The following is a 27,772-nucleotide window of genomic DNA, read 5'->3' as shown; positions in this document are numbered from 1 at the left end:
CACCCCCCTGGAAACACTGGTTGCTCTCCCTCTCTTGGCCATTTTGAATAATCATGTAACTGGGGTCAGTTGCCTCCCATGCATCCCCTCACAGCCTAGGGTCATGCTACAGGCAGTCTGCCTCAGTTTCCCCACTTGGACTGTTCAAATAAAATGTCCCTTCAGGCCTTTTCTTGGTCAACAATACCCCTCTTTGAGGAGTAGGGTTATTAGTATAAACTAAACAGCAAATGGAACTCAACATCCCAAAACAAGTCCGTCCCTAAGTCCACACAGCACAAGATTTCTCTTCTTCCTCCCAGACCTTCCTGCCCAGGGTCTCTGCAATCCCTCCCCTGGTTGGACAGGGTCTTTCCCAGACATCCCCGCCTGGTCTCAGGGTCTTCCTTGGAGGAGCCTTTCCTCCCTCTGCAAACTCTACCATGGATTCCAGAGCTTCTCTCCCTGCCTCACGGCAGCTTTTTATAGGAGGAGCACCTGAGCCCTTTCAGGTGTGGTGCATTCTGTAATCAGGGTTGGCTACTCCAGCTCATAGGAGACAAGCCACTCTGTTACAAATCTGTCTAGGTTCTTATATGACATCCATCACCCTACTATGTAAGGTCCTTTGAAAAGTATGAAGTGGGTACAAAGCAATAGCTTCTCTCTTGCTTCCCCCCCCCCCACCACCACACACCCCAACAAGCAGGGCCTGCAGTTTGGCATGTTATTTATTTAGCGTTTGCTGTTCTGACAGATAGGCAGCTCAGGGAAGAAGGTTTTCCATTTTGCTTGGAAGGTGTTGGGCCAAGTGCGTTGAAATCTTTCAAAATTTTGATGAAAGGTGGGGAAAAAAGTGAATGTATTTTTTTATGACAATAGTTTTTGTCGTTTTTCCATCTAGTTCTAGAGCGGGAGTTGTGGCCTCACAAATATCTCTTCCAGGGGTGAGTTCCAGATCAGCAATCCAGGTCAGATGCCAAGAAAGGGCTGAATAACGAGGCCCAGCGATATTACCTTTGCGACTTTCCAGTTCTCAGGAACGTGGAACCTTGTATCCTAGAACTTCAACCAAAAATGACCTGTCAGACTCCACTCATTTCCCTCTTAGCTGCCTGCAAAGAGATACTGTCCATTCAAATTTGGATTTGTGTGAAAAGATTTTACAACACCTAAGGCCAATAGAAATGTTTCTAGATTTAAAAAAAGAAACCAAAACTCTGGAACCAGTTGTGAAACAAATAAAACCTTCACTTAAGGGTTTGGCAACCCAAACAACCAAAGACTATAAACAACAAGGAAACGGACCTCATTGACTGTAACAGCCCAAGCTGAGAGAATAGAGTATAAATGGAGGGAAGTCATTTGACTTTTTACAATTCTTCCCATTGCTGTTTTTGTTAATAATGTGGGAAGACGGTTTGTTCAGTGTGTGACTACTAAGGGTTTGCTCCCAGGTCGCACTGGATTAAAAAATTCTGCCTGTCTTTGGCGCAGATCCCAGGGTGACAGCGCCTCTTTAACCTTTGGCAAAGGCTGTTATCTGGCCTTAGCCTTTGGAGCGGCTGATCTCTGTTATTTCCTGTATCTTTGATGTACACACCATCTAATTCTTTCCTTCCCAGAGCAGGAACTAGGATCCCTGCTGCGGGCAGTTCACCATCCTTCCCCTCCTTGATAAAAAGAAAAGCAAAAGAATCAGCCATTTTCTTCTCTCTCCCCACCCCGTGTCCCACCATCTTTTCTTTTTTTACATCTAGTGAGTCCGTTTCCTCTCTTGCACTCCATCTGCTGTGGATGCAGCTGAAGATTTTGCAATCGTCAGGAGGAATAGTCTCAGCAATCCATCTTTCAGCATGTCAATTTTTCCCCCCACCTCCAATTATCTTCCCAAATTATTTCGGTTCGTGTATGTGTGTATGTGTGTGCGCGCGTGAGAGCTCCTTGTCGGCTAGTTTGTGATTCTCAGAAGCCGGTTGCTTGTTGACACAGGAACAGAGATTGCACAAGCCAGGATTACTCAGCCGTCAGAGGGAAAGAGTTAGAGGGGACTGCAGACAGGGGATATAAGGTTATGATGGTCTAGTGGGGAAAAAATGACCCCTTCCTCCATTTTGATGCTGTTAGCCAGGGTGATGTTCACCCCAGTGCAGAGACCCCGCACCAACTTTCTGACACTGGGAGGGGCAGCAGCCAAGAAGTGGAATGCAAAATATTTTACACACACACACTCTCTCCTGGAAAGCCAACACACGTGAAATTAGAATCTGGCCTGCTTATGTATTCATTCTGGCCCTGCGTCTGCTCCCCCTGAAGTGAATGGCAAAACTCCCATTGACTCCCATGGCTCTTTTCACAAGGGCGGTGGTTGGGATTCCTTGGCTCGGATTCCCAACTTTCACCTTCTTTCCATGCATTTGTTCTTTTAGTGACTGTCATCGAGCATTAGCCCCGACCATATGGCCCTGGTGTCCATGGCAGCCTGCGGGATGCTGCTGACCGCATAATGGACGCTGCATTTTCCTAAATGCACTCACTCCATTGCTCTCATGCCGTTCATGCTTCGGGAAGCACTTTGCGTTGATTGATTACACAGAAAGTGCTACAAAGCAAATGGCTGTTGCTCTAGTTGTATTATCAAAGTAAGTACTGGACTTTTGACAAAAAATGTAGCATTTCCTTTCAGCATTCTAGCCCACAGGGCTGGTTCATGGTTGCTCCATTGCCCTTTTGCACTGGATATGCCAGTGCAAAGAGACCACAAAGCAGCCACCTGGAACCCCCAGCGAATGAATAATTCCTGGCACAAGAGCAGCATGTCTGTGGGAGCCACGGGGCTGGCAGGGCAACCCATGGCCACTCTAGCAGGAGACCCCAGTGCAAAGAGTGGTCTGGGGTGGCTTAGCAGTGCAAGGGAGGGTGGCTGGGATGTTCTTACCCTCTGGTTATTCTGTGCCATTGGCATGTCCAATAGCCTGCTAGCAGTGTTGGTTCAGAACTGTTTCCCATACTGCTCTGGGGTGTAATCATGTCAGTTCTCATGAAATATGAGCGGGATTAGGCTAGGTCAATGAAAGACCATCACAAATAACCTGGGAGCTGCAGGAAGAGTTGCCAGTAATTCAGTGAGTGGTGGTTTATCCTTTATCAATACTGAACCATTATCTCAGCATGGCAATAGGGGGCCCTCTGGGCCCCTGAAATAATCCCATGGCACATTTTGCAATAGTGGGGTACAGGGATCAGCCCAAGTGTCCTGCCTTTACTCCTGTCTTGGGTAACGCCAGCCCATTCGGCATACCTAAAACTCCCCGTGCAGTTTCGTTTGGATATAGGATTCTCAGTCCTGCCGACTATATTTTAAAGACCATTTTGTGTTTTTTGGTCTGTCATTTGATTTTCAAACTGTCCCTGCCCATCCCCAGCGGGAGAGACAGTGTATGAGACAATTCGTGTTTCCCACTCTCCCAGATTTATTGAATAAGGTGATTCTGGCCCCCGCAGACAGCGCTCTCACCCCCAGAGCTGTCCCCTGCCCAGCTATTAATTCTGCCCCTCCTTTGCCCCCACACCCATCAGTTCAACCCCGCCACCAGTTCAGCTCCCTCAATCCCCACCCCATTAATTCTGCCCCCATCAGTTCAGCCCTCTACCTCCCCATTGCTCCTCCTGGGGTTCTCCACCCCCCTTTCCAAGCTGGGGGGACAGCAGGGTCCCCCCCACCCCTTCTAGGCTCGGGGGGGGGGGCAGCTCCAGGGGCTCTTCATCCCCTCTGCCCCTGCCCAGGCTAGGTGCTGCAGGGAGGGAGAGGGGAGGAGCAGAGGGACTGTCCTGACCCCGTTGCTCACAGGAGGCCAGAGGGGAGGAGGGGGCAGACCTACCCTGAGCTGTTGGGCTTTTTGGTGCCCCCTCTCCTCCTGGTGGCTGTGGGGAGGGAGCGGGGAGAGAGCTCTGCCTGCAACAGCTCCGATTGGCTATTCTGCCCCAGGAGGCAGGCATGTTGGGTGGGCAGCGTGGACCCAAATTCTCTAGAGGGCCGGAGCATCTAGCATTATTGGGAGAGTGGTTCCAGCACCGGCCCAAATCCTGCTGGTTTCTTCTCCGCTTCCTGCCCCAATCTGTTGGGCCGCATTGCTGTGCGCGGTCAGACGGAGGGCATGTTCCACCCTAGAGATGACTGCATGGCAGCAGGAATGCTCTGGAATTTTATACATAGGGTGTAGAAGACCTGACTCACCGATGACGGTCTGGCTCAGTGCTGGGCATGGCGTAGCAGCTTCTTCCTCTCTAGTGCCCCACGCTGACAGTCAATCCAGCCCCGTGGTGGTCTCTCTTCTCGTGACTTGACATCCCCCTTGGCCAGCTCACTTTGAAGTCTCTCCCCTTCCAGGGTATCTGTGTCCCTAACAGACAGTGTCCTACACTACACCAGTCATCAGGCTGTCATCTTCCCCCTTCCAAGGCTCCCCTTCTGTCCCACTTGGCTGTCAGGGCAGTGGTCCCAGGTCTCCTCCCTGGAGTCTTTTCACCAAACTCACAAAGGCTTAAACTTAATCCGTCCCGGATCCTCCCCAGCTTTCTGTTGTTCTGCAGAACTCTGACTCTCAAGAGTTACCCCACAGGAGACTTGCCCCCACTGTGGGTCCTTCACTACAGTCCAATCCTAAGGCCATCTGCCTGTCAGCTGGCCTTCTCCCAAGTCTGCTCCAGGAGTCTCCTTCACCCCTGCTGCCCTCTCCCATCAGAGCTCATCCCAGGGTGTAGACTCCCGCTCGATGCTCTTCTTCTGTTGACTGCTTTCCTGGGTTTCTTCCCTGGAGGTCCAAGTCCTGCCCTTCTGTCAGGGCTCACCACTGGAGCATGCGTCACCCTGGGAGCATCTCCATATCTCTCTGGGTTCCATGCTCTACTATTCAGAGATGGACTACGAAGTTCTTTCCTTCTCCCTGTGCCTCTTTCTAATCTGTATGGCTTTTCTTTATAATCACCCTCCAACTCCTTCCCCAGCCGGGCTTCATCTTTAATAATGCCTGGCCCATCCTCCAGGTGCAGCTAGGCAGCATAATTGGCCTCTCAGGTACACGCACCTCAGCCCTCTCCTTCCCTGCATGGGGTACACATCCCCTCACAAGGGCCAAATTCTGGTTCCATATACAACCCCTCTGACATCCATGGTGGGGGGACGACGACTGTGTAGTCGATGGCAGAGAGCACCGCATAGGATCAGGCTTTATGTTTGTAAAATCTGTTTACAGAGACCGCTAGGCTCCTTTTGTATTCATCATGTGGCAGCAGCAGCCACACCCTGGTAAAGGGTCAAGCTGGCTTCCAACTCTAAGCCTAATTTTCAACTCCTCCATCTGACTTCCCCACAAAAGGATCTTTCTGGAATTCCACCCACTACAGCTCATCCCAGGAGAGAGCCTGGCTGGGGAGTTTTGTACAAATCATAAAAGGCATTTTAAAGATGCAGGCCTTGATCTTTTTGTCTGGCCGAGTTGTGCTTAGCACAGGACCCGAGTTACAGAGAGGGAAAGTGGGGGCGGGGAGGGGAAGGAAAATTTTTACATTCCCTCTGCAGCTCCCCAATTCTGTAGCTGTCCAAAAACCTGGTTTGGCCTCTCATGAAAACTAGAGAAACCTCAGGAGATTTCCTATAAAGAGCTCCATTTCCAACAATCTCCTAGCCAACTGAGATTTGACGCTTTGTGCATATTTTTGCAAATGTTAGGGGGTGACAGTCAAGCTGGTGGGTGGGCAATGTGAGCAGGGTGGTAGGGAGTGACGGGAGATCATATGGCAGTGGGTAACAAGCTGCACCCTTCCTCTGTTCACGCCCAGATGTTGGAATGTTTAGGTTTTCTAAAAGGCATAGAATCTTGACAAAGAAATGAATGTTCATTTAGAGGGACAGCTCGGCTCCCCCAAAACACACTCTCAGCCTCAGTTGATTTATTTGCTCTTTTTCATTAGTGCCATTACGCGTTCCCACCCACCAGGCTGATTGAGATGCTGGCAGCTGTGCTTTCCAGCCAGTCCCCAGTAGCAAAATCCAGGGTGCCTGTGTCCAACGGGAAAGGAAACAACCATGGAACAATATAAATTTAAGCTACCATCCGGGGGAAGGGTGATACGGCTAGTGTTTTACTCTCTGCTGCGCCAGGAATGGCACGACAGAAGGAAACCGCTGGGTGGGAAAGCTGGCCTTGTGTCTTCCCATTCTCTAGGGGTTTGGTTAAAACCAAACCAAACCCACTAAGGAGCAGAGAACGATTGTTCCTAGCCACATGCAGTTCAGGAAATGTGTTTTAAGGCCACACATTGGCCGGGTCATCTCTGGAAAAACAGGCTGCAGTCTCACTGGGTCCTTCACGTTGATAAAGAAATACACAGACAATTGCTTCTGCTGTAACTTGGTACAACCAATTTGCTCCCTGAGGGCCCTCAGAGATTTGCTCTGTCGCTCCCTGATAGTTTTTCGTTCTGCTCTTCAGTGCAGCCTCTGGTTTTCAGCAAAGACCTGGATTTTTTATTATTATCTGGCTTAATCCAATTTTTCAGCTGGGGATTGACTGAGATACGGAGAGGTCAAGTGACTTGTGTGGGGTTGGAAACTGAGTCAAGTGACTGGGGTGGGAGGGGGAAGAGTTCAGAACTTGAGCAGAGAAGCCTACAGCTTGTGTAGCTGTGCCAGGCAGTGCCTTATTCCTCATCCCCCCTCTCTGCACTGACAGCGTGTGCATCCGCCTCTGCACTCGCTCTTGCAGTTGAGAATGTAGGAAGGAAGCAAAGATGGGTCTAGACCAGCACCCGGGAGCCAGGCAGCCTGGAATGCAGAGAAATTAGGATCTCATTTTGCTCTCAATCCTGCTTCTAGGAGGAAGCAGGGACCAGAGGCTATGTGGCTGGGTTATGATCCTTAGGGTTGAAAGAAGGGAGTTTGAGGCTTGGGGAAGAGGGCTTGGGGAGAGTTCACTCCTTTTTCCTTAGGGTGTTCCCTGATCATGTTCCCCAGAGCTTTCTCCCGCAAGGACAACCCAGGGAGGAGTTCACTGCCAAGTCAGCTATGCAGGAGAGAGAGCGACTGCGCGGTACCTGTACAGCTGTAACTATGAACAGAATTGACATTAGGCTTCTTGGATATACCACTCATACTGAAGTGAGGAGCATTCCTTGATAGCAGTGTGGTCCTGTGGATGCAGCCGAGGGCTAGCAGTAAGAGGTAGGGTCTTTTCCTGACTCTGCTACTGAACTGCTGACCCCAAGAGGCCAATCTCCGTTGTGCTAAGGCCCCTTTACATCACGCTGGTGCCATAAAGGCACCTGTAAAGGGCAAATAGGCCCCAAGAATACCCCCTGCATGAGGGACCTTTCCCATCAGTGGTGAACAGCCAAAATGGCCCTGTGCCAGCCCCCGTGGTAAGGGTCACATCAGGACTGAGGAGGAGACATGGCCAGAGGGCACTGGCTGTTCTCTGCATCTCAGGGCCCACGGGAAGCCTTGGGAAGCAGAGTGTGAGAGAGATGAACTGGGGCCTGAGGCTCTTAATGTCCTGCTCAGAGCACTGGCCGCCTTTTCTTCAGCTGTTTCATGGGGTCTGTCTACACTGCGATAAAAAGCCTGCGGTACTGCATCTCAGAGCCCGACTCAGCTGACTCAGGCTCACGGGGCTTGGGCTGGGGGCTAAAAATAGCAATGTAGACGTTCGGGCTCGCGCCCGAGCTCTCAGACCCCCGAGGGGGGAAGGGTCTACACTGCAGTTTTATAGCCCTGCAGCCCGAGTCCTGGAAGCCTGAGTCAACTGACACATCACAGGTCTTTTATGGCCGTGTCGACATACCCATGGTGTACGGCCCTGCCATGCAGCTTCTCTCTCTGTTCATTGAACCTCCCACCCCCAAATGCCAACATGAGACCCTGACCTTTCCACTTTCTCCCTCCCACCTCTCCCCGCACCCATAATCCTGACTCTCCTCCCTCCTGTCCTATACTAATCCAATAAACCCTCAGTAAATCCTCTGTCTGCCGCTGACTCTTTCCCTGTGCCTTCTTGGAGTAAGTCTGGGTGGGATCCTTTCTCTCTGACTACAGTGCAGATGGTGAGGGGCTGCTGCTTGCATTGCTTCATTTTTGCTCCTGGCTCAGGCATGCCTCTGCAACAACTAACATTTGAGCCCCTGGGACAGCCCATGTGCCCCAGTGGGGGCCTTCTGAAAATGCCATTTGGGTGCGCATCCCCCCAGATCACACCGCCTTGGTGCCCAGACAACTTGGGTGCAACCAGAAAAGCCCTGGCATGCTCATCTCCAATTGAAACCTCTAACTGGAGGCTCCTGTAACTGGAGGCACAAATGGCTGTTTGGAGCAGCTCGTTAGTGTTGGGAAAAAAATTAGCATTAACCTTGTATTCAGTTGTTGGCTGCGTGTGTGTTCTTGTTGTGTGCTGCGCTGGCTCTGGCTAGAGAGCCCTTACAGCAGGCTCCGATCGAACTGCCCCGAAGACCACAGACTTGGTTTCTATAGTGAAGGCACTCGGCCAGGTTTATTGACCACGAAGTATGGTCCTAGCTCCCTGGATCAGTGTCTACAGTTACACTAGCACATGTACACCTGTGACAATGGATGTGGTTCAGTGAATGACGGGACTTTCCATTCCCCCCCTTGGCTGGACAAAGACACCTGTGAGCCCTCTTTTATACACTGATAAAAACAAGTTATGAATTGCCCCTCTGACGTGGTTAGTTACCACCCTTTATCTTGTATATGTAGGTTCGAGCAAAACATCTCTATCCAGCACCCTGTCATCCTGACCTTATCTTTCAGAGGGGTCAGCATGTCCCTGAACCATCTTCGGGGAGTGTGTTTACACCATAATCTTGTATCGGGGTGCTCTGCAATGTGTTTACGTGAGTGTCCTGTGCCTAGCACTTCTTAGGAGGATTTGCATTTTTGCAATACTAGCCCTGTTCTTGCCAAGTTCTGTGAACTTGCAAATAGGTATGCGTTGTAACAGGGCCTGACTTTTGCTCATAGCTTGACTCTTGCTAACTTTGCTTTATATCAGCAGGGCTGGACTACTTTAGTTCAGGCCTTAGGCCTCATACCAGGCCTCATGTCTCAGGCTCTCTCTTTCTACTACAAACCTATTTGTGCCTTAGTCCATGGATCAAATGCTTTGAAATCCTTAGATAGAAAGTACCAATTATTATTATTATTACATATTATTTAATTTATTATAGAAAATAGACAGCACTGGCTCTAGGGGAAGGACTAGATAGAACCTACCAGACTTTCCAATCTGGAAGTTATATGCGGCAAATAGCCTAGTAAGGTCTATAGAAAGGATGAGCAATATGAAATTACAAGGACTGTTGATCCTCACACGTTGGGGTAATAATACCACCTAGCCCTTCTCTCGCACTTTTCATCAGTAGATCTCAAAGCGCTTTACAAAGCAGGTCAATATCATTAGCCCCATTGTACAGATGGGGAAACTGAGGCACAGAGCAGGGCAGTGACCCAACAGGCCAGCAGCAGAGCCGGGATTAGAATCCAGGTCTCCCAAGTCCCAATTGTTTAGGATAAATCAGCCTGTGGAAGCTCAAAGCACAAATCTGTTACCTTTGGCTCAGGAAAGCAGAAGCAGAAAGTGCATCCAACTTCTCTGGCGACTTTGAGACAGGGTGCACTACTGTCACCTCTCTTCCTCAATGTCCTTACGGGCTCTTAAGGAGAGTAAGATCCTGATCCAGCTTTAAGTCAAGTCAATGGGACTACTCAGGTGTTACACACATGCTTAAGTGCTCTGCTGGATTGGGGCGTTAGTGAGAGAGATGGTACGGCTGCAATGCTTTTAGCGTGCTGATGACAGTCAGTTTAATATCTCTGTCTTGTCCAGCTCACAGAGTGCTGCTGAGAATCGAGATAAAAGGGAGGTGATGATGATGTGCTGGGAGGAAGCAAGCAGTGAATTTGGCTGAGGTTTATGTCCGTTGCTTGTTATTGACGTTCACAGTATGGGGGGCTGGTTACATTCCCAGTGGCTCCCAGGTGAACAAATGGCATCAGTAGCCAGGGTGGCTGTTTCCCATTTGTATCTGGTTACAGCGCTGTGTCCTTTTCTTTCATATCTCATTGCTGAAATCCACTCATCGCCTCTGGATTGGACTACTGCAATGTGCTCTAATTGGGGCTACCCCTTAAACCCACTCACAGGCTAATCCTAGTGCAGAACACAGCAGCTCATTTGTTAAATGCCATAGCCCATCCCAATCACACCACCCCAGTGCTCTGTGATCGTCACTGGCTGCCGTTTAAGGTATTGGTTTTGACCTATCAAGCCCTAAATTGCCTGGGACCATCCGACCTCGGACACCTCTCTCCATGTGCCACATTGACTCGATTGTGACCAGCACGGAGGTGCTCATATTGGAACCCCACTTTGGTTTATGGGCTTGTCTACATGGGGACATGCAGGAAAATTAATCTGAATTAACTACAGGTGTGAATTTGAAGGGGATTAATTAAACCTCATTCAATCCCTGTATGGATGCTGCTATTCAGAATTAAAGCGGACTTAATTTGGTTTAGTTTAACCAAAGATAAAATAAACTGATTTAAGACCACTTTAATTCTGAATGAAGGTGTTCACACTGTGGTTAATGTGGTTAACTAATTCACTTCAATTTCACACCTTCACTTAATTCAGATTAATTTTCCTGGATGTCACCATGTAGACAAGCCCTGTAAGGGGGGGGACTGCTGGCAGGTAGTTTCTTATGCGGGCCCCTCCATTTTGGAATTCACTTCCTCTCAGTCCCAAGTAGCCCCGGATCTGCGGCCTTTCTGAAAGTGTTTGAAGAGAACTGAGGTGCTTGTGAGAGCGTGGGGGCATTCCTTTGGGAGTCTCAGGTTGGGGGACGTGACTGGCTGTTATTTTGTGATCTCCTGTTTTGTTTTTTGTTACTCATTTGGATTATATTTTTGATTAGCTGGCAAGGCCTATGCAGGTCAGGTGTCCAACTCCCATTGATGTCAATGGGAGTTAGACACTTAACACACTGAGGTGCTTTGAAAATCCCTGTACGTGCCTAGCTGCATCCTTAGGTGCCTGAATCCCTTGGACAGTCTGGCCCCTAGAGCCCAGGACAGGAGTTTTTCACCATGTGAATGTGCCACAAATAAATAATACCGTCCAGGAGGCCAAAATGAAAGGGCTTCGGTTTGAATTGTTTGAGGCAGGCTGGGCTTTTTGTTTTCCTCGTCTAAAACACACCAAGCAGGCAATGCAAATAAGAGACCTGGCTTCCCCACTCCATTTTTCAACTCAGGCAGACAAATACAGTAGGACAGGACTATTTAAAAAACAATTGATGTAACTGATGGCAACAATATTCGGACTGTAAGGCTTGGCCAAAGGATGAGCAAGAGAAGGTGATAACCATAACTGCACAGAAGTGTCTGACCAGCCTAGATTTCAAGGAAGGAGCAGAATTATGTAGGGAATTTCCAATAACAGGGAATAAAGGGAAATTTAGATTGCATTTTAGGAAATATCTCCTAGTGGTGTGAGTTGGTGGAAGTTCTATGGCCTGTGATATACAGGAGGTCCGATTAGATCATCCTAATTAGCCCTTCTGGCCTTAACAGTAGAAGCAGTAGAAGCCCTATTGCTCAGGACACTTAGCCCTGGAAAATATTGCAGTGAACAACCTTCCACCAGCCACAGGGATAGGCTAGGAGAAACCTAACAGGTCACTAATTTCTGCATGATTATTACCAAGGGCAAAAGAACATGTCCTGCTGTACACAGAGAGGATAGGAAGACTTTATCAGACTAAGTCCGAGGTCATAATCTGGGCTTTACCGGGTCCGTTTTTATCAAGGTTTAGTTTCAGTTTGGTTCAGAAAGGGGTCACTGTTCCAGCAAGTCTATTTTCTGAAGCCCTTGCAGCGTAGGTATCAGTATGGTACAAAGGAAGGGCCCAATTTTGCAAGGCGCTGAGTGTACCCAGGGTGGTGCTAGGCAGAGCCCGCTGATGTTAGAAGGAGTGCAGGGAGCAGAGCACTTTTCAGGAGCCGTCAGCACATTGACGGATCAGACCCTGAGAGAAGGGATTGCCCAGGGAGGTTGTGGAATCTCCATCATTGGAGATTTTTAAGAGCAGGTTAGACAAACCCCTGTCAGGGATGGTCTGGATAATACTTAGTCCTGCCATGAGTGCAGGGGACTGGACTAGATGACCTCTTGAGGTCCCTTCCATTCCTATGATTCAAATTTCTATGAAATAAGGTGGATGGCTTCTTAGCAAAAACTTAACTCCTGCCCTACGCACATTATCACTTCATGACTGGCAAAGCAAGGACGGAGTGTTTACTCGTGTTCATAAATACCTCATTGTGCACTCAGTCAGCTTGGAAACTCTGGGCACAGAAAGGATTAAGCCACTAAGAATTAAGACCAAGATCTGCAGTTAAAATGCCTGGGATAAAATTACAAAGGAGGTTGATCCCAGTGGTTCAGGACGTGAATGAACATCAGCTCAGGGCAGGAAGACAGTCCTCCCGCCCTGCCCCCCGAGCTGAGTACTGCACACTTACAAATGTAATACAGCTGTTATGCCTTCCCAGGGACTGTAACTTATAGCCCTCAAGACTGCACATACCTTTGCACCTACAATTACTGCAAGTGCCCATGTATACTTGTAGACTCCTAAATACCTGTAAAGTAACCCAGGTAAATGCCCACGCAAATGCAGGAGTGCAGATGGGTGCACATTTCTGAATGTAATATCCAGATGGGTCCCTAGGCATGTGGCCTTTATTTCTCTATTGCTGCTTCCTTCCACTGCTCTTTGGATGGAAGGCACTATGTATATAAATACATCTTTTGTAATGTACCAGCCAGCGTTGATCACTGTCAGAGGCTGGTGACCAAAAGAGATGGGATTTTACTCTGTTCTAGGCTAAGAGTTCCTAGGCTCTGTCTCCCTGCTCTCTTTCCTTTCAGTTTAGGGAATGGGTGTGATAGGCAATTCCTGGAAGGATAGGCCCATGTGATGTGGTGCCTTGGCTGTTTCCTATTATTTCCGGGCCAACTCCCAAGGGAGCTGAAATGCATTCTTGGACTCTTGCTAAGATATTTCTTCCTCTTTCCCCCACCAACACACTGGCTGCCCCCACAAATAGAGATGGGCCTGGACTAAGAACACCTCCAGGCTTGGGAGGGGGGTTGGCTCTGGATCTGCCCTTCGCTGGGCTCCCATCCTCCCAGTAACAAATGGCTCAGTGATTGCTATGCTCCTGTATACAACCCGCTAGGCAGGACTCGGTGCAGTGCGTAAATCAAGCTCTCTCTGTTTTTTTCCTCCGGCATCTCTGTTCACAGGGACGTACCAGGGCCAGTGGGCTGGTGGCATGCGCCAAGGCTATGGCATCCGGCAGAGTGTCCCCTACGGCATGGCTGCGGTTATCAGGTCGCCCCTGAGGACATCCATTAACTCGCTGCGCAGTGAGCACACCAACGGCACGGCGCTGCACCCCGACTCCTCGCCTGCTGTGGCCGGCAGCCCTGCTGTCTCCAGGGGCGGCTTCGTCCTCATGGCCCACAGTGATCCCGAGATCCTCAAGAGCAAGAAGAAGGGGATCTTCCGGCGGTCCCTGCTGAGCGGGCTCAAGCTGCGCAAGTCTGAGTCCAAGAGCTCCCTCGCCAGCCAGCGCAGCAAACAGAGCTCCTTCCGGAGCGAGGCAGGCATGAGCACCGTCAGCTCCACCGCCAGCGACATCAACTCCACCATCAGCTTGGGCGAGGGCGAGGCCGAGCTGTCCGTCATCGAGGACGACATTGATGCCACCACCACCGAGATCTACGTGGGCGAGTGGAAGAACGACAAGCGCTCGGGCTTCGGGGTCAGCCAGCGCTCGGATGGGCTGAAGTACGAGGGGGAGTGGGCCAACAACAAGCGCCACGGCTACGGCTCCATGACCTTCCCGGACGGCACCAAGGAGGAGGGGAAGTACAAACAGAACGTCCTGGTGAGCGGCAAGCGGAAGAACCTCATCCCGCTGAGGGCCAGCAAGATCCGCGAGAAGGTGGATCGGGCCACCGAGGCGGCAGAGAGGGCGGCCACCATCGCCAAGCAGAAAGCGGAGATTGCGGCTTCCAGGTAAGGCTGCCTCGTTGTTATGTCTGGTCGTTACGGAGATGAGGGGAGGTCGGGGGAGATGTTGGCCGGCAGAGTGGCAGAGAGCCCATTGCTGTGACTCTGATCTCTATGGTATTCTGTGTGACCTGTGGTGTCCCTCATGGTGGAGGAGAGACAAGGTTTGACCTTCATGGCTAGAAAGGGGATCCTTTATTGGGGCTGATGGACACAGATAGAGCCTGTGGTTCTCTCTGGCTCTCCAGCTCTCACTGAGCCGGAGCTGCTCAGTGTCACCCAGGGCTCCTTGTGTCCTGGGTTGAACTTTGCAATAATGGAATTGACTGTTTGACTGCGTTACCTTATTCAAAGCAACAAGTGAGGGCACCCCACCCATCTGAACCAGCACGTTGGCCGAGTGGTCTCCCTTCCCCAGCACAGTGCTTTGTAACTGGGAGCCTTTAATTTGCACAAAAAGGGCTCCGTTCTTCAATCCAAATGCAGGCAACACTCGTCTGGATGTCGGGGCTTAGGTGGCTGCAGAGTTAGGCCACAAAGCTCAATGTACCTGATTTTCAGTCCCTGGCTTACCACTGCAATTTTGCACCACCACACTGATGTGTGCAGTTTGCTGCACCAATATGGCACCTGCATGCATTGGTGACCAATTCTAGCAGCCTGTGCAAAACTGTCTGTGCAAAAGTGGAGGACAGGTTGGGGTGTGACTGCAAAGCTGGGCCAGTATTATCAAGGTAAAGAAGTAGTAGTTTTATTGGCCATATGCAGCCAGCTTGGAAACCTAACATATATCCTGTCCCTGCATAAACTGGGTCTCATCTAAAACCAGGGATGGATTCTTCAAGGGCTGTCTCAACATTACTTGTTCCAAAGTCCTGGTCAGGTGTATGGAGAGGATCTTTCAGGGAACTAAAGCTATGAAGGTGAACAAATGTGATAAGTTGGTTGCATTAAACCAGCCTAGAATTCGGCTCTGCATAGATCTCAACATCCCTGTGTTTGCTAAGGGTGGCAATTGTTTGTGCTGAACTCACAGGACAGATGATTCTCATCTGAAGCCAACTCTGCCCTGAGGTGAAAGGTCAAATTCACAGCAGCTCAGCCACACCAGAGGCATGTTCAAAGGATGTTCTCAGGTCCAGAAAACTGGTGCTGGGTGTCGAATTAAGTGAAGAAAGCAAAACAAAATCTCAGTTAATATACAAACCCCAGGCAGCAGGGGATATAGCTACATGTGCTGCTGTTATCCCATGTGACACTGGTGGCACCATCATCCCCTGTGGCAGTCAGGGCAGTGGCAGAACCCCAGGTTCATTTGGTGGCGACCTCACGCCAATACCCAATGAGGCAATATCTACACAGGGGGTCAAAGGTCATGACCCTGTTTTGCAGCATTGCATCTCCTGCTGCAGGACAAAGGCTGAGAAGCTGCATCCCTGTTTCTCAAGGAACTGGGCATCAGCTGTGATTCACGGTTTCCTGGCTCAGACACCCTCTTAGCCGGTGACTCTTTCAGCCTGGTATACAGAGATTTAGCTGTGCAACTACCATTAAAGCTAGCAGGAGCCAAGCAGCTTGGTCTCCAGGCACTGCATGTGAAATATGCCCCTCACTGTCAATATTGTGGCATGGCCTCGGTGTTTAATTTCCTCTCTCTATTTCTTTACCAGTGGCATCACTTGTATGGGACACAGTGACAACACAGCTGTCACTTAGGAGGTGCTGGGTGTCATTAACCCCTTTGCTGCTTCTTTCCTCTGTATCCTGTTCTAAAGCCCTGCATTAATGGGGACCATATCTCTAATGCTGGACAGAAGGGTTCTCTACAAGCTACTCCCCTAAGTATTTTCTTGCTGGTCTGTAGCTCAGAAAAACCTGGTGGGTTCTAGCCGGTGCCATGTGGATTCCCATCTACTTCTCGCTGCCCCTGATAAACAAGATTTCAAAGGGAAGAAGAGACAGATCCCTAATTACAGCCGCAGCTCCGGGAAGGGTTTGCCCTTTGCTAGGCTCTTCTCTGCTTGGAGAGCAGGGGCTCTGGGTACCCAAGGAATTCCTGCATGCCCCAGGAAACCAGGCACTCAGCCTAGAGACTGTCTTCCTGACGCTCTTCTTATTAATCACAGAGCAGTGCAAGGGACCTGAGGGAAAGACCCAGTTTTAGTTTTTAATTACACTTTGAAATTTTTTCTCTCTGGGCCTGTGTTTGTTCTATCTAATCTATCCATCCATCCATCCTTTTCCACTCTTTCTCTCTGGGCCTTTGTGTGTGTGTCTCTCTGTCTCAGACTTTGTTTTCCCGTTCTCTCTCTCTTTCCCAGTGCTGACCTGCTCTGGGGTACATATTGGCAGATGGTTGCTAGGCCGCGTGATTAAATACAGAGCTCCTTGAAGACCAGCATGCTATGCCAGTCACTGATGGTCACAATGCTTTCAATGATTCAGTGGCCGGGACATTTCCATCAAAGCCAGGCAGGTGGGGTGCACAGGGGGAAGGCCTCACTGTGACCTACTTTCCCCCCTACCCACTCTCATCCTATTTCCCTCTGCATGGCTCACCTGGGTGGCATAGTGCTGGTATCTCAGGTATGGGAGCTGTGTGTGCCTTATCTCACGCTTCTCGTAGCACTGCTATGCTCAGTGCCTGTTCTGTGTCGCCCACGAGACTTTTAGCAAGATCCAGAGAATTCCTGTCAATCAAGGGAAAACCCATTCATCAGGGTGAGGCGGAAATGCAGCGTCGCCCACTTGAGAGGCTGCTGGAATGCAGGGATGATGGCCTTGCAGTCACTTGGCTGAGGAAATCTCATCTCTGCCTATGTGCCTCCCCCATGTTCCCCTGGAGCTGCCACCTGGAAAATATCCATCCCAGGGCTAGAATAAGAGATACACGTGTTGCCAAAAAACAAACTAAACAAAAAACACTTCCGCTTTATATGAAAAAATGATCCTATTTTCAGAACTCTGAAAAAGCCTGGGGAATGCTGGGGCTGGGAAAAAAAGAGTCCTCCCTCCCTCTCTCTCTCTCTTTCCTTCTCTTTCTTTAAACATTTAGAGCCAAATTCTATTATTATTATTAACTACTTGTATCACAGTAGCATGTAGAGGCCCCAGCTGAAATCTGGGCTCCGTTGTGTAAGGTGCTGTCCATACACGTAGGAAGAGTCAGTTCCCGCGACCAAAGGGTTTACCGTCTAAATAGACAACACAGTCAAAGGGCAGGAGAAAGGAAGGATCATTACGCCCATTTTACAGCTGGGGAACTGAAACAGAGAGGACGTAACAAGGTCACACAGGAAGTCTGCGATAGAACTCAGATTTGAACGCAGAGCTGCTCAGTACCAGTCCCGCACCTTCTGCAAAAAAACATCCTTCAGTCCCGTGTTCCCTGTGGAACCTTAGAGAATTCACTGGGGAGGCTGTGACCCTTCAAATCCAGTGGACACACTTTCCCCCCAAGTTAGAACAGTTTGATGGTGGTTTGGATTTCAGGTCTCGGCTACTCCACCATGACCTGCATTTTTTCATTCAGGCATTAATGCTTGTATATATCAAAGGGGGTGAATTTTAGAGTTCTTGGCAGTGAGCATGGGGGTGGTAGAGCTGGCTGGAGGTGAGCAGTTGCTGTACGGGTACTGTGCAAGCATGCCCACCCATCTCTGCTAATGTCCCACAATCCAGATCTATAGCACATGTGCTCTTGCAGCTCCAACACACAGCTGTGCTAATGAACCCTAGTTCTGACCAGCAGCCCCCTTGCTATTCCAGATGTGGGATGCCCGTAAAGATCCTCCAATGCCCCTGATTCCTGACCCACTCCCCCCCCCCCCCCGCTGTTCCAGTCCTGGGCTCTCCTGTGCCCCTCAGTCCCGATCTGCCACTCCCCATACTATTCTAGTCTTTTGGGCTCCCTCCATATCTCTGCTGATATTCCTCCATCCTGACCTGCCACCCCTTCTGATATTCTACTGCTGGCTTTCCTTTCAACGGACACTGCAAATTTAAATAAAGTAATAATGGCATTGATTCCCAGCCCATTCAGCAGCCCAGTGACCAGGCAAAAGCATGGGGGAGTGTTATCTAACACTTCCCATTACCCAGTCTCCTCACTATTTGAAAAGCCTTGCTAAGTAGCCACTGTTCCAACCCTATGTTCGTCCCATGAGAAATTCCATTTATTCCTTTCCTTGTGCCAATGCCCTCTCTCCCATTCCAGTCTTAATAGAAATCTTTAGACTTATGGAAGCTTGGTTGTGGAGCGGTGGTGGGGAAGAGGGAGGGACATGTGCTAATGATGTGTTCAGAACAATGTGATCCTCCAGAGACAAATTAAACTCTCCTCTCTCTGTAGCCAGCTAGCTAGATTTATACAAATGCGCATGACAGATATACACAGCTAACTCGCTGGTTCCCAAAATCTACCTGAGAGCCTAATGACGCAGAACCTACTCCAGGCAAAAGAGAGGCGGGCTGGAGAGAGAAGGCTCCTCTGTTGATTAAATGTCCCTTAATATTACTGCTCAGTGCCTTAAGGCTGCAGTTCAGAGATTGTTTATTACAGCGTAGAGTTTCCTCTCCGTTTTCTGAGTGAGATGAAATTAATTAGAAAGGGAAGGGGGGAGAAAAAGAAAAGAAGTCTGGTGCCACCCAGCCCTAACCGAATTAGACAAACTATAAGTTTCAATCATTCGTATTCAAAGTGACACTTAAAAATGCTTTATCAGAAAGTGGGCTGGATCTCTTATCTGAGTGTGAATGAGCCTCCTGGGCTTGTTTTTTGAGCATATTTGCATTTGATGATACTTTCTAACTGGTGTTGTATCAAATTACTGTCAAAGTTTAGAAAAGAAAGAGAAAAGAAGTGTAGAACACAAGCAAGTCCAGATCAGTCAGTGTGGTTTGATCCACCCCCAGGTCCCCAGCAATCTCATGTACTATTGCCACAAGTATTGGCTGTAGTAGAAAAGCTGTGCCTTTTGTTCTGATAGGAGGTGCCTTATCTGAGCACTGGTGAATTCTTCATCCCATGGTGATAACTCACTCCTAATAGTGGATCGGGGTGTGTGATTGATCTGTCCTGAAAGACCAATAACGCAGGAGTGCTGGAGATGGAGGAGACATAATTCAGAGCTGGTGATGCTTCAATTAGCTTGTGGCATTTAAAGTTATAGCTTCTTTTTTTTTTAAAGAAGGAAAAATCAAACTGAACAAGTGTGCTTGTGTTTGTAATTGGCTCTCCCCCACCCCAAAACACTCAATGCAGCAGAAGTCCAGGGCCAAGAGAATGGAGGATGGAAGGAAGCTTGCACTGAGCTCTGTCCCCAAGGAGCAAGCCCCTCTGGGGAACAAGCCCCTTGTGAGTACATGGGATCTGCAGCTGTAGTACCCACAGGTGGTTATCTCGTCAGATCTTGCAAAATGAGCTGGATCAGCCCTGGTCAGTGCTCAGCTTGGAGGCTTGCAAGGGAAACCCAGGGTACTGGAGGAAGGGCTGCTGATGACTCCATAGGTGACCCCATCTCCTAGTACTGAACCAATGCCCCTCACTGGGGGGCCCTGTATCTTTCAGGTGAGATGCAAAACTGAGTTCCTGACCTGTCTTGGTCATTAATAGATCCCATAGTATTTCCCCCAACAGTAGGACAAATCCCAACTTAGGCAACTACATTCTGTCTCCCAACCTGGGTATGGTACTTATTTTTTGTGCAGAACTGTGCTGTTGTTGCTGTGTATTGTTAAATGGCTGATGTACACCATCCCAGAGGTGGCTGCATTTCAGTAATGGGTCAAGGGAACTCAGTATATACCACAGCTTGTTTGTTATGCATATTGAGATCTTTGGATGACAGTGGCTATATATCTTTTAGCTGTTTAAAGAGACACCATTAACTTAAAAATCATTTTCCCATCTGAAAATCTTGTACCCATTATTGTTGCACTTAATGCCTAGGATTTCTGTAACTGAAAGAGATGAAGGAAAACATTGTTCTCTCTATTTCTGGTTTACTTTGTGCATTTTGACAGCACTTTGCGTGCAGTCGGTTTCACTGTTTATTTGATAGTGCGTGCCCTTTCCCATGCTCTGCAAAAGGAACAGTGGCAGCAGCAAAGTCAAAACTGAAAGTGAATGGGCAGCCAGCAAGTATGCACACAGACAGAGAGAAAGGAGCCAGAATATTTCTGGGAGTGTTGCTTTTGATTGCACCCCCAAAGACACTTCCAACCATCACAAAAAGGAGTAAACACAAGCCTTTGCATTTTTAAAGGAATTTTAACAAAGTAGGACATGCTAAGGTCTATCAGAAACTGGTATAGTCATTTTTTTTTTTTAAAGAGATTCCCGTTGACAGAGTACTTTTAGTGACAGGTTACTCCCCTACTCCCTTTAGAGCCAGCAACAGTAATGCTACCAGGAGGCCATGGGTAGTCTGATCTCTGCATTCTGTAGGACTGCTCCCTACACCTTTCCCATTCAGCTGTTATCTAGCCTGCTCTTCAATAGGCCCATAAGAAAGAAAGCGAGCAAGGCTTCACTCAGAATTGAAAGCTGTGGTCTTTTTATTTTGCAAACACTGTTTCTGGCGTGTGAAGACTGCTTGTCTATTGAAAAGACCCTTGGAGATTATTTAGCCCACTGTACATTCATTACCTTGTAAGCAGACAGTACCTGTAAGTTTCCTTTGAAATGTTATGGGCTAAATTCTCAGCTCCATGTAAATCAGTGTAGTTCCACTGAAGTACGCCGGAGCTATGCCAATTTTCACCAGCTAAGAATCTAGCCCTGTATGATTTCATTTCTGAATCAGGGCTGGCTCCAGGCACCAGTGGAGGAAGCACGGGCCTGGGGTGGCACATGCTAAGGGGCAGTATTCCATCCATTCTTGGGGTGGCACAGTCCGAGCAGCTTTTTTTTTTTGGCTTGGGGTGGCAAAAATGGTAGAGCCGGCCCTGTTCTGAATGTTATGATTCTCAGCTTCTACAGCCTTTAACAGGCCATTCTTAACTCCATGGTCCAAAATTTAGAGTCTGCAAACAGTTTACAAAACCTAAGCGCAATTAGAAATGTTTTCATGTTTTTATCTATTTAAACATCTTTATTTATTACAATTTTGTTAAAATCATCAGCATTCCCCTGCAGCATCTGCAGCTCAGACACTGCAATGTTAGTAAGTGGAACCTGAAAGGGAAACCAACTGTCACCAAAAATGAAAATCTCTTCACTGAATTTCACTGTCCAAACGGAGAGAAATGAAGAAAAAAAAAGTAAAAATGCAACATAACTAGTGACAGGTCAATTGGATTCTCAACATTGTTTCAGTTTTAACAAACCGGAGTTAGTGGTAACATAGGAAAGGAAGTTTGTTTAAAATGTTTTTAACTTAAACTTTGGATAAATAAGAATTAGGGATGGAGCTTTTCCAGGTTGCCTTTAATGCAATTAAAATGAAAGAATATGGTTCTAATTCGCCACTCTCTTACATCTGTTGTATGCTGGTGTAGCTCCAATGAAGTCAATGGGGTACCAGAGCCAGGGATCGGGTCTTATGTGTTTGGAAATTAACATTGACATTATCCATTGAATTTCATTTAAAAAAAATAATAAACATGGAATCCCTCCAAGCCTACTTAGAATGCATTTCCGTGGTGTCCAGAAGAACCTTCTGTTTGTATTATGGGATGTTTCATTCATATTTCACTACTTAGTTTTACTCCACAGTTCCATAGCCTAGAAGGCAGCAGAACTAGACACCAGACCCTCTGTCACCTAGTGATGGATGGACTCCAATAGGTTAAGTGTACAGGTGGGCCCAAGCAAACAAGATTTTGAGCTGGGTCATGTAGTATCCTTCATTGCTGAAAAGATACAGGACTTGATTGTAATGGGTGGGAATTCTTTGTTGGGGTTACTGCATGCCCACAGGCCCTGTAGTTCTCCTTGACTATCTTGTAGCATGAACAACACACCTTTTGCTGCCCACTGTCACCAGTCAGGGTCTCCCTAATTCCTGGAATGGACTAGCCACTCATGGAAGGGACCACTGACTACACCCTTCAAAGACTGGAGATATTCAGCATATAAACTGGTCACATGTCAGGACATGTTTTATGGAAAGAATTTTCTCAATACTGTAACCAACTGCTCCTCGGAACAACAGCTTCTAAACCACTCCACAGGTGATGCTACTCCCAGGTTAATCCCAAGTACGGCACAGGAGTTGGTTCAAGATATATTATAGTTGAGCCACTAAGAAAATGGGGTGAAAATATAATTAAATTTGCCATCCACAGCGGAGGAATTGGGCCAAAATCTATAATAGTGACATTCAACTTTAGAAAGGGGAACTTGAAAAGAACCGGACAAAGATGAGACTATTAAAATCCTTAGATTTGGCATGGCTGCTACTTCAGGGTGCCATAACAGAGTCAAAGAAGGCCTGCACACTCCGACACAAAGAAGGAAGCTGGAAGGCAAGAAAAATCCCTCTATAGTTAAATGGCAAGGTGCAAAAGGTTATTTGAGCCATGCAGGTCTCCTTCAAAAATCCAGCCCGAATGAAACCAACGGAACAGAACACTTACAATCCAAAACATTCTAAAGCTACAATAAAGTTACTACAGGCAGTGCACTGAGTTATAACAATGCTACTCTAGTTCTTTGTAAAGCTTATGCACAGGGTCTTATATTTGTACTTAGCTGTACTTACACTTGCACTTAAGATATCTGCTGGCTTTTTTGATGCCTCAGGGAGCTATCTATGGGGCTCTTTCTTGAGTTCATTCCTACTCCCTTGTGTGTGTGTGTCATCAGAAGTATCTTTGTAACAGATGACGGCAGAGCAGTAAAGAATCTGAACTGGTGGTAGAAAGCAATGGTCCACGTACAGCTGGATTTCCCGCTTCCTATCTTCGGTGAGGAACCATTTGGGGCCAGGGTGGAGGGGAATTTGTTGCTAACAGATTTAAGCTGAAATGGGTCATGGTTAAATATGATGTTGGAGACTGACTGAGCGTGAAAGTTCAACTTTGAGGAGCAGCAGCAGCGAGCCGTGTCCTGCGCTGACCTATTTTAAATAGCGAGAGCGGCTATTACCTAAAGCAGTGAGCACGAGAAACGCGGCCATTCATAATTCATGCTGTAATTGTCTCCTGAGCTTGTGAATTGGGGGAGGAAGGGCACAAACTAGAGGATATAGCGTTGTCCTGGGAAATGACCTGTGTGGACACATATGTTAATGGAACACAGCCTGTGGAAAGGGACTGGGAACCACCTGACACTGGGACAGAGCCTGAGTGAGTCGGGGAGAGGAGTGTTCTTAGAGAATGGGGCCTGAGCAGCGAGGGGACCATGTGCTTGTGAGAGGGGGCTAACTATGTGATCCTGTACGGGGATGCCTGTGGAAAGCGAGCAGGAAACCAGGTGTTCCTAAGGATGTGGCCTGTGCAAGGGAGAATGTCCGAGGGTTTGCTCACCACTAGTGTGCCTCCTACTGGTCGCTCTTGAGAGTAGTTGATTCCAGCTCCGACGCCGCCTTTCTGCCCCTCACCACATGCCTTGCCTTCTTCCTGGCTGTCAGCGAGGCGAGATGCTCTGTGTTCATAGTTTAGCCCTCTTACCAAGTCACATGTGTCCTCTCCTTCCAGCATATCAAAGTCACTTCTTACAAACAGGCTCAGGCAGTCTTCCCATTCACTGTCCAGCCGGTGCCACTTCCCCAGTGGCTGGCAGGTAGGTTGCCAATTTTGGTTGGACGTATTCCTGGAGGTTTCTTTGCATGGCATAATCTTTAATTAAAGATTAATCTTTAATTCCTGGAGACTCCAGGCCAATCCTGGAGGGTTGGCAACCTTGCTGGTAGGAAAAACCAGGCCCACCCTCTACTCCAGGTTCCAGCTCAGGGACCCTCTAATCAGCAGGCAAAGTCTGCACCATCTTAAACCTTGCTGCCTTTTCCCCGAGCCTTTCCTCACATTCTGGCTCTCCCCCTTCTCTGGGTTTGCCAGCCCCCAAACTCCCTCCTCCCAGGGAGTAACTGCAGGCTACTTAAGCTCTGTAGCCCACAAACACACCTCTCTTCTCCCAGGAAGTGACTGCAGACTCCTTCCCTGCAGCCCCTTCTCTGCTGCCAACTTCCTGCCCTTATAAACCCAGCCCAGCTAGCGCCTTCCTCAGCTGGCCTCTCACATTATTCAGTCAGAGGATTACTTACGCCACCTATTCCCCTCAGCTTTGGCCTGGTTAATTGCCCTCTTCTTAGCTTACGTTAACCCCTTCAGGGCAAATGAGGGGTGGACACCCCAGCAAAGGGAGCTGTGTAAGCCTGGGGATGGGCCCTGTGCCAGGAGAGTGGGAATTATGCCACCTTTCCCCCACCCTGCAGCAGCCCTGGAAACGGCCATTTTGGGGGCAGAGCCTGGCTTTTTCCTCAGCTAGTAATGCTTCTATCCACTGCTGATTGGGGCTCCAGGATTCAAGGAGCAGCTCAGTTAGAGGGGAAGGAAATGTCCATGGTGGGGACAACCCCTCGCCCAAGCCTGCTGTGGTGACAGCTCACTTGGGCCCAAATATACCAGGAAGGGCCTGGTCCTTTCGCCCACCCACTCACTTGCTTAGGGAATCAGTCAGGGGGGTTCATCTTAAGGGCAGCTCTGTCATCCATCTTGTTCTAAAACCAGAGCTGCTTCTCTGTCCCAAGGACCTCTCCAGTCCAAAAGCTCTGGGGAAGTGGCTTTCCAAACCCTCATAGGAGACCCCATTCCCTCTCTCTTCAGTCAGCACCCAAAAGACCTGGAACATGAGGGCATTTGTGATCCCAGTTCCTTCTAATTTCCTCAACTACCTCAAGGTTTCCAGCCCTCCGCAGCCTCTGTCCAGAACCTCACAAAGTCTGAGATACTGCAGGAGTCTCCAGAGAGATTCCAAGAGGAAGTAAAAAGCCAACGAAGTAGCACCATTGTGGGGAGTTTTTTGTCTGATGTCTCCTGTGGCATTCTCAACTTCTCAGCTAAATCCTTCCTTTGCAGCTCCTTAGTGCAGGGGGGGAAAGAGAGTAAAACCACCAACCAGCCACTTTCCCAAAGAGGGATCTGACTCAAGGCCAGTCCCCATGGGGGACAGGGAGGGAGTGCCACCTAGTCCCCAGCTCCGCTTTGGCCCAGACCCAGCTGTGGCCCTGCTCCCGGCAGTGGCTCTGTTCCTGGCCTCGGCCCTGGTTCTCGGGCTCCGGCCTCGGCCCTGCTCCCGATTTCAGCCCCACTCCCAGCCGCAGCTCCTGACGGGCAGGAGGGAGATGCGGATCAGACAAGAAAAGCGACATCATGGCCCAAGTGACAGGGAAGTCAGGCATTTTTGTTGCAGCACTTTGGAGGGGAGTGGGAAGCAGCAGGGCTGGATTAACCTTCTGTGGGCCGGGCACCAAACATATTTGTGGGCCCCCATGGAGGCAATGGAGCATGGCGCGGGGAGGTCAGTCCCCAGAGAGAGGGGCCAGCCAGAGGCAATGGGGCATGGCATGGCAGGGGCGGCCCTGCTCCACCCAATGCGAGGGCACTATTTACAAACCGGCAGTTGCCAGACGCACAGTGGCCTGCCCAGCCCTGTGCTGCCAGCGTGCCCCTTCCCTTTGGGGGTGGGCCTATGCCACATCACACAGCCCCCCCCCACACCCTCAGACTTCCTATGGCCAGAGCCCCCCCAGACCCACTATGCCCAGCGCCCTGCACAACACCACCTCTGCCCCTAGCCCCAGCACAATTGCCCAGCACCCCCCACAGAACCCCCACTCCCTAGTGCCCCAACACACACAGATCCTCCCCGCCCCTTCACAGCCCAGCACTCCCCCAGACTCCCCACAGACCCACTCCCCCAAGCCCTGCCTCCCTTGCTGGGAGGCGACTGGGTCTGCCTGGCTGAGCCGACAGCGCAGCCAGGGCTAGTCCCAGGGCCAGGAATCGCTCCAGCCCGCGATTAGCCAGGCCAGGGGCTGCCGTGGCTGGGCTCCCTCAGGACCCACTTGCCTGGAGGGGCCCAGCCAAGCCCTCTGCACTGTCTCCCCCCCCACACACACACCTGGCCGAGACTGGCCAGGCTTCTGCACCAGTCCCAGGCGGCTCAGCTCCGAGGAGACAGGTGGGGCCCCACAAGTGGTGGGAAGCAGAGACTGCCCAGAGCCGGAGTGCACTGGGGTCCAGCCAGGGGGCTGAGAGGAGCAGGGGGTGGGGCCAGGGGGTGGAGAGGAGGCCTTGGAGAGGAGCAAGTGGTGGGTGGGGGGAGCCAGTGGGGTCTCGTGGCACAGTGCAAGCGGAGCAGGCCAGGGCCCTTCTCAGCATGGGCATGGAGCCACTGGCAGGGCCGGCTCCAGGCACCAGCCTGGCAAGCAGGTGCTTGGGGCGGCCGCTCCGGAGAGGGGCGGCACGTCCAGGTATTCGGCGGCAATTCAGCGGACAGTCCCTCACTCCCGCTCGGAGCGAAGGACCTCCCGCCGAATTGCCGCCGCAGATCGCGATCGCGGCTTTTTTTTTTTTTTTTTTTTTTGGCTGCTTGGGGCGGCCAAAACCCTGGAGCTGGCCCTGGCCACTGGAGCCACTGTAAACCCGGCACTGGGAAGCAGGGCGCTTGGAGAGGAAGGCTACGTTTAGCTGGGGGAGGGAAGAGTGGTTCTCTGCACCTTCCTATCTTACATTTAACTGCCACCCTCCATCCAGAACAATGAGCATTTACTGCAGACAGCAATACCTATCGTGCTTTCAGACCCGGCCCCCCTGCTGCTTGTCAGTTTCAGGTGAGGGGGTCACTGTGTGTTTGGTTACAAATGGAAGAGCGGTGTTCAGGCAAATGCCAAGCACAGGAAGTTCCTTTAGTGCTGTCTCCTTTCTATCCTCTGCTATCTTTCTCTCCTCCCTCCCCCCATCACAGCCCACCTCTTACTGACAGGGGGTCAGAAGATACCACAGTCGGATGTGATTAGGATCAGCTGTTATTCCTCTCTTGTCCTTATAACAAACTGTGTAGCTGTCAGGCTGGATAACATGGGGTGCCGTCTGACTCATTGTGCAGCCAGCACGTCCACTTCCAGGCCAGAAAGTTGGATGAATGGCACAGGAAGGCAAGGATCCCCAGCTGGATTCCATGAGCATTTAAGGGATCCTTGATAGAACAATTACATAATCAGTGATTGTTGGCATTCAAGGTCTGCCCTCTCTGGTCAAGTTCCCCTGCATGGCAAAGCTGATAACTTCCTGCTCAGACCAGACTTAGAGACTGTATTCTGTGTGGGATCTTAGCAGAAATGCTCAGATACCACGGTGATGGGTTCTGTGTACAAGGACCCATCAGAACAGAGCAGCATTGTACTAGCTGTCAGTCTTATGCAGGATACAGCCACCCTCCTACCCTAAGCCCTTGTGTTAACAAGTCATCTACACAGAATACAGAATTACTGCTGCAGAACACCCCAATCAGTTGCATGGTGAGGCCCAGATCAGCCATCTCAAGAGATGGCCCCTCGGACTTGCATGCACTTAGCAATCTGCGTAAGGGCAGAGTTTTATTCCACCTTCTTGGTGGGGATGGAGTGCAGGGCAATACATTTTGATGGCTGCACAATACAAAATCGCTTTGCTTATATGCTCAGCA

The 27,772-nt window shown here is 49.6% G+C and overlaps 1 protein-coding gene across 2 annotated transcripts in view; it reads left to right on the top strand.

Annotated features, from left to right (window-relative positions):
* Positions 1–27,772, top strand: part of JPH3 (junctophilin 3) — a 113,935-nt gene that overhangs the window by 20,300 nt on the left and 65,863 nt on the right. For both annotated transcript variants that reach the window (XM_065416727.1, XM_065416726.1), the window contains exon 2: positions 13,368–14,145. In XM_065416727.1, the coding sequence (XP_065272799.1) occupies positions 13,368–14,145 (778 nt within the window). The remainder of the gene's footprint in view (positions 1–13,367; positions 14,146–27,772) is intronic.

Source organism: Emys orbicularis, chromosome 14, assembly GCF_028017835.1.
Source record: "Emys orbicularis isolate rEmyOrb1 chromosome 14, rEmyOrb1.hap1, whole genome shotgun sequence".
NCBI lineage: Eukaryota > Metazoa > Chordata > Testudines > Emydidae > Emys > Emys orbicularis.
Note: the sequence above shows the minus strand (reverse complement) of the source record. Positions and strands in the feature narration are given on the sequence as shown.